Below are 7,500 nucleotides of genomic sequence, written 5' to 3'. Positions count from 1 at the left end.
GATACATGCCCTGATACATAGCCTGAAACGTACCCTGATACGTGCACTGAAGACTTGACGTCTCTGTCATATCCTGATACAGGAGCCGCATCTATTTCAGTACAAATCTTGTCTGCATTTTGCCTTGTGTTGTGTTCAGAGGCAGAACTACAGTGCTGCCAGACCCCGCAATGCGGGGGGCCCACGCCGTTTAGGGGGCCCACAGCCGCAAATAATCATTTTTTTTAAGTTAAAATTAATGTTCTTGCATTTTTGACCTGATGGTTGTTTTTAAAAAAGAATACTGTAGCTGCGGTTGGAGTATCTTTATTCTATAGACACCATCCCACGCTCTTGTATATTCTTTTTCCTACAATCAAACACACGCTGTTGTCGGCAAAAAAAATTTGAAAAAACATCAATTGCGCGAGAGGCCGCTAGATATTAAGACGGCTTTTTGAGACCATCCCAAATTTGGTACTGATGGATAAAAGCACATCGGTGCTTTGTTGTCCCTTTCAAGTTCCTTTCTCAGACCTCCCCTCCCGCTCTTAGCCTTACAAGAAGCGAATAGATAGCGCCTCAACAGCAAAGCTGGCTCGAATCGGTGGTAGTGTTGACAAACTAGCGCTCCAACAATTAATATCCAAGAAATAAAATGCCGACATTGTTTACATTTAATAACCACTGTTCTAGAAAACAAGGCAAACGTCTCAAATAAATACACGAATAATAGCAATATATATATATATATATATATATATATATATATATATATATATATATATATATATATATATATAGGCCTATATATATATATATATATATATATATATATATATATATATATATATATATATATATATATATATATATATATATATATACATATATATATATATATATATATATATATATATATATATATATATATTACTTTCGTCGCTGGCACCTTGATAGTGGTTTTGTAAATAACAAACAGATAACAGATATAATACAGTAGTGATATTATATAGTAGCTAAGACATGCTGTTGCGTAAAAATTGAAAAAATAATATATATATACACATGAGCTGTAGTATGAACAATAGGCAAACATTCAAACCTCTTCCATAAATTATTTCCCTTTTTCAAATAGCCAAATTGGGGTGCTCATAAGCTCCTTTTAAAAGATTTGTAATAATCAAATTAAACAGAAATTAATTATCTTAATTATTATTTTTTTTTAAATAAGTACTAAAGAATGGTACAGTATAATAATGAAATGTAGTTAAAACTAATAATATAAATACAAAAAAAACATAACACGAGACACCATTACTTATACAAAGCTTTATGATTTATATACTTTTGACCGACATAATGATTAGACGTATTAAGGCAAACATACATCTAGATCTAAATGAAAACAGAGATTTTCAAAACAGACCAGTGCACTCACACACATGACATTTTGTTGTGATTATATTGAATTGAATTTTTTTTCAAAACCCGATCAGGCCAGAAATGAGTATCCTATATTCGTATTGAATATATATATATATATATATATATATATATATATATATATATATATATATATATATATATATATATATATATTATATATATATATATATATATATATATATATATATATATATATATATATATATATATATATATATATATATATATATATATATATATACATATATGGGGGTCCAACAAATTTTTTTGCGGGGTGGCCCATTTTTTCTAGTTCCGCCACTGGTTGAGTTTGACTTGTTTCATCTCCCACAGATTGCCGAGCTTCAGAAGTCTCTCTACGACGAAGACAAGGACGCCCCCTCCATCACCATCGTGACCTTGTTCATCAACCTTGGCAGTTTAAAGAAGGGCGGCGGCTCCAACTACAACACCCCGGACAAGTATAAAAAATGGATGATCACGTGGGGCTGGCTGACCAATCACGTCGTAGCTTTTATCGAAGATGATGAAACAATAGAGTATTTTAAGTAGGTTAAATTTATTTTTCTGTTGGCATTTTTTTAAAACTTGTATGGGGAGAATCAGTACTAAGTAAGACATCAATCATACTTTAAGGGCGTTAAAAAGGTGCTTGAATGAAAACAAATCTGAACAAAAATTCCTTGTTTGTGTATAATAAACTAAACTAAATATATAAAGTGAAAACAGGAGCTAGCTAATTTCTATTTTATATTTTACTAGCCGTCCCGGCCAGGCCCTGCTCTTTTTAGTAATCATCATAAACCACAACCAACCAAAACCAAAACAACAAAACGCAAACATAACGCTAACACAATTACAAATACAAACGAAAAAAAAAACCTAACAACAAACCCAACCACAACCAGAAACACCAATACAAACACAAAGAAAAAACAAACAAAAGAGGAAACGAAAACAAAAACCTAACAACAAACCCAACCACAACCACAACACCAATACGAACACAAAGAAAAAAAAACGAAAAAGCAAACGAAAACAAACCAAATCCAAACGCAAAACCAACCACAAACACAAACACAAACCCAAAGAAAAAAACACAAACGAAAAGCAAACGAAAACAAACCAAATCCAAACGCAAAACCAAACACAAATACAAACACAAACCCAAAGAAAAAAATACAAACGAAAACGAAAAAAGCTAATCGACTATAGTACCCCTACTTATTCATAGTCTTTTTGCACTCACTTAAACGAACGTAGGTGCCAAAACCAAACCAAATGAACAATTATAATACTCCAAGCTTATTCTTAAAATACCTACAACATTTGCACTTGATCAATCCCTGCTAATTATGTAATTATTTTTTTCCCCAACACCAAAACAGAGTAATAAAAAGTAAATTCTTTTCCACTAATGTAATGCTTTATAAAGGGAAGTAATTGTGTTTTCCTAATTTATCAAAGGGAAGTAAGTGCTAAAGGACTAAATATAAATTATTTTCAGACATAATTAGAATTTTTGTTATTTTTTTTTAAATTGTGTTTAATGAACATGCCGACAATTATTACTATCCGTTTGAAAAATGAAAATTATTTCCCAACACTTTCAATAGTAATTTTTAAACTCATAAATTTAGACAAATGCGCACCATAATAGTCTAACACTTTAATCCATGGAAGTATGTCAACGACAAACATATGTATTTTACATACAGAATAGAGCTTTAAATATTAGACTAGCCGTCCCGGCCAGGCCCTGCTCTGGCTTCTGTGAAAAACCCTTCTGTTAAAGACCATTACCTGTGTGTTTAGTAATCATCATAAACCCGGCATTGCCCACCCAAACCACCACCAACCAAAACAACAAAACGCAAACATAACGCTAACACAATTACAAATACAAAAGAAAACAAAAACCTAACAACAAACCCAACCACAACCACAAACACCAATACAAACACAAAGAAAAAACAAACAAAAAAGCAAACGAAAACAAAAACCTAACAACAAACCCAACCACAAACACCAATACCAACAAAAAAAAAAACAACGAAAAAGCAAACGAAAACAAACCAAATCCAAACGCAAAACCAACCAAAAACACAAATACAAACCCAAACAAAAAAACACAAACAAAAACGAAAAAAGAAAGTACAAAAACGAACCAAATCAAAACGCAACCACTAACGCAAACCCACCTAAACACAAAGAAAACACTAACGCGAACATAAACGCCCGGGGCGGAGTCACCTGTTTTAGCTTAAAGAACGACTATAGTGCCCCAACTTATTCATAGTCTTTTGCACTCACTTAAACGAACGCGCCTGTTTCAATTTAATGAACAATTTTAATACTCCAAGCTTATCCGTAAAATACCTACAACATTTGCACTTGATCAATCCCCGCTAATTATGTAATTATTTTTTTCCCAACACCAAAACAAAGTAATAAAAAGTAAATTCTTTTCCACTAATGCAATGGTTTTATAAAGGGAAGTAATTGTGTTTTCCTAATTTATCAAAGGGAAGTAAGTGCTATAGGACTAAAAAAGACATAATTAGAATTTTTGTAAAAGATGATATTTTTTTAAAACTTGTGTTTAATGAACATGCCGACAATTAATACTATAATTTGAAAAATGAAAATTTATTTCCCAACACTTTCAATAGTAATTTTTTAACTCATAAATTTAGACAAATGCGCACGATAATTGTCTAACACTTAAATCCATCCAAGACCAACGACAAACATATGCGTTACATACAGAACTGAGCTTTATATATTAGATTTCAATATAATTTAAAATAATTTATTATTGGATAAAGATACTAACAATCTTTCTGTAGATATATTTCAATGCATTGAAAAGAGCTGGTAACTTGCTACTTTAATAACATGCCTCCGTGGCCGCGAAGTTATTTAATGTGTTTAGGGCGCAACAATTGTTCTAATAGCGAGCATCAAGATCGTAGGTATACTATTAACACGAACATTTTAACAAACCTATCAGCAGTGCACCGGAGTAAGAATGTTACGTGAAGGATACAATGCATAAAATACTGAACAACAAACTGCACTGTACTAAACATAACTAGGCGCGCTATGCAAATAATTTAATACCCTCCCATGCTCAAATACAACAAGGTAGCGACGAAACAGGGAGGTAACGATTGAAGGCGGACCGTAAAACTGGATTTTGAATGCCAGAAATAAAAGACGAACTTGTTATGAAAAAATACGTGGGTCGACTGCCTTAAAGGAAACCGCACCCATACAATTGTACGATAATAGACGAGAGAATTTTAACTGAACGGCTCCACAGGAGATATCAACAGATTTAAATTCTCCTCTAATCAGAACGAGGCGCGACGACATTAAAACGAAATAAAGTCGTATTTTTAGAGTTCAACACAGCAGGAACTTATTGCTACACAGCAAAAAACACGTTGTTGTAGCAAGCCCCTAACCCAGTACAAACCTGACAAACACACGCCTTTTGGTAGCTTTGATAACTTACATGGGCAAGTTAAAGACAAGGAAAGGCACGAAACTGTATACATAAACAACACAACGCACAATCAAATGCAAATCATTTTTGTTTAAAGACAATAACTAACATAAGAAATTATTTAATAAGTAGTGTATTTTAATTTATTTAAAGAAAATCATTTATTTTCTTCTTTTTATAGCATGATTACATAAAAGCTTGTTATTGTTATTTTGTATGCATTTTTTTTTTTACTTTCTCGTATACGAAGTAAAGAGAAAGTATTGTAATCGTGCAAAACAAAAAAATCGAGATTTTTACAAATCTCGACGTTTTATGGCGGAGTGACATCTTCTTCTTCGTTCTTAATTTTTAGTGTTGGGAGGGATCGAGCCTTATCTGTCAGAGGTTTTGAACTCGAGACTTCTTTCGAATTTATCAACCATGAGCTTTGCCGATTCGACCATGCTTCCATCACAATTAAGGATTACGTGTCAACTGGTTATGCGCCATTGAGGCATTAACTCCGATTTCAGCCTGCTTTTCTTTTTGGATTTGCTTCCAATTTTGGAGTTGTCTCTCCTAGAAGAGTGGCTATCCCCAGCTAACGAGCCTCATCTGCCCGAGGGTTCGAACTCAAGACTTTTCGATTTAGCAACCATGAGCTTTACCGACTCGACCACGCCAACCCCTGAATGACACACTACCACCAGCATTATATTATAGATGCGAGAAAGTTTAGGGGAGATCACTCCCGGTTTATTTACATATGGATACGACAGGGGGTTGCTCATTATATATATATATATATATATATATATATATATATATATATATATATATATATATATATATATATATATATATATATATATATATATATATATCCAACCATCTTTCTCCCAGACAAATCCGTTCCCAACAGCCCGCCCACAGGACTGTGATTGTGAAAGTCAACAGATCCCAGTTGGACGCCTTCAAGAACCTGGAGAGGATCAAACAAATCTACAGCAACAGCTCCTACCCCAAACATTCACCCAACACCATCAACGCCAACTACAGCTGCGCCATGAGTGCCAAATATGACGTCATGACCATGGCACTGGACATGGGACTGGTCAAGACAAAATATCTGGCATGGATGGACATTGGTCTGTTTAGGTATGGACATTGGTCTGTTTAGGTATGGACATTGGTCTGTTTAGGTATGGACATTGGTCTGTTTAGGTTTGGACATTGGTCTGTTTAGGTATGGACATTGGTCTCTTTAGGTATGGACATTGGTCTGTTTAGGTATGGACATTGGTCAGTTTAGGTATGGACATTGGTCTGTTTAGGTATGGACATTGGTCTGTTTAGGTATGGACATTGGTCTGTTTAGGTATGGACATTGGTCTGTTTAGGTATGGACATTGGTACGTTTAGGTATGGACATTGGTCTGTTTAGGTATGGACATTGGTCTGTTTAGGTATGGACATTGGTCTGTTTAGGTATGGACAAAGTAGAGCAGTTATCTGTGCCAAGTCCATAAAAAAATTATTTACTTGTTCATTTAAAAAATTCATTTACTAGTTCCGGAATGCAGAAAATTAGTTGCCTGAGAAAAAGAAAATATAAAAAAAAATAGAACTCGTCTGCCCATATTACCCCCCCCCCCCTATTCTCTGCTCCTAACACTCACCCCCCCCCCCCCCACCCTCCCCTGTTGTTGATTGACTCGTCACGTGTGCAGCCTCCCTTTGATTGGTTGTAGGTGAACGATACGCACCTGGCTTAGTCAATGAGTCTAGTATGCGTCATGACCATTACCTATCTTGACCTAAAGAGACCTTATCTAACCTAAATTAACCTAAATGATCACTAACTTAACTAAACGTAACATAATATCATGAATATGTAACGTTGCTGTTATTACAACTATATGCATTACCAGAAATCTCCTGGAAGAGAAAATGAAACCAAAAAACAACAGCTTCACCATGGAGGTCCCAGCAGACTTCAACAGCAGTCGAGTGGGGGTTACCCAGGTCGTGCCCAGACAGGCCATGGAGCGACACAGTCCCTGGGAGTTCATCAGACACAACCACGTCTGGGTTGCGGGGGGTCACGTGATGGGCACTCACGAGGTAGGTGTCGCAGCATTAAACAAAATTTCAAAAAAAATATCATCTTTTACAAAAATTCTAATTAGTCCTTTAGCACTTACTTCCCTTTGATAAATTACGAAAACACAATTACTTCCCTTTATAAAACATTGCATTAGTGGAAAAGAATTTACTTTTTATTACTTTGTTTTGGTGTTGGGAAAAAAATAATTACATAATTAGCGGGGATTGATCAAGTAAAATGTTGTAGGTATTTTACGGATAAGCTTGGAGAATTATAATTGTTCACTTGGTTTGGTTTGGCACCTACGTTCGTTTAAGTGAGTGCAAAAGATTATGAATAAGTTGGGGTACTATAGTCGTTTATTAAGCTGAAACAGGCGATTCTGCCCCGGGCTAGACTGTGAGCACTTTGCGTTTATGTTCGCGTTTGTGTTTTCTTTGTGTTTAGGTTGGGTTTGCGTTAGTGGTTGCGT

The 7,500-nt window shown here is 34.7% G+C and overlaps 1 protein-coding gene across 1 annotated transcript in view; it reads left to right on the top strand.

Annotated features, from left to right (window-relative positions):
* The window catches only part of LOC131941584 (uncharacterized), a 24,961-nt gene that overhangs the window by 13,972 nt on the left and 3,489 nt on the right, over positions 1-7,500 (top strand). The window contains exons 4-6 of the mRNA XM_059300903.1: positions 1,762-1,976; positions 5,825-6,079; positions 6,853-7,045. Of these exons, the coding sequence (XP_059156886.1) occupies positions 1,762-1,976; positions 5,825-6,079; positions 6,853-7,045 (663 nt within the window). The remainder of the gene's footprint in view (positions 1-1,761; positions 1,977-5,824; positions 6,080-6,852; positions 7,046-7,500) is intronic.

The sequence above is a fragment of the Physella acuta genome, unplaced genomic scaffold (assembly GCF_028476545.2).
Source record: "Physella acuta isolate Inbredline_101_S28 unplaced genomic scaffold, ASM2847654v3 ptg000029l, whole genome shotgun sequence".
Classification (NCBI taxonomy): domain Eukaryota; kingdom Metazoa; phylum Mollusca; class Gastropoda; family Physidae; genus Physella; species Physella acuta.
Note: the sequence above shows the minus strand (reverse complement) of the source record. Positions and strands in the feature narration are given on the sequence as shown.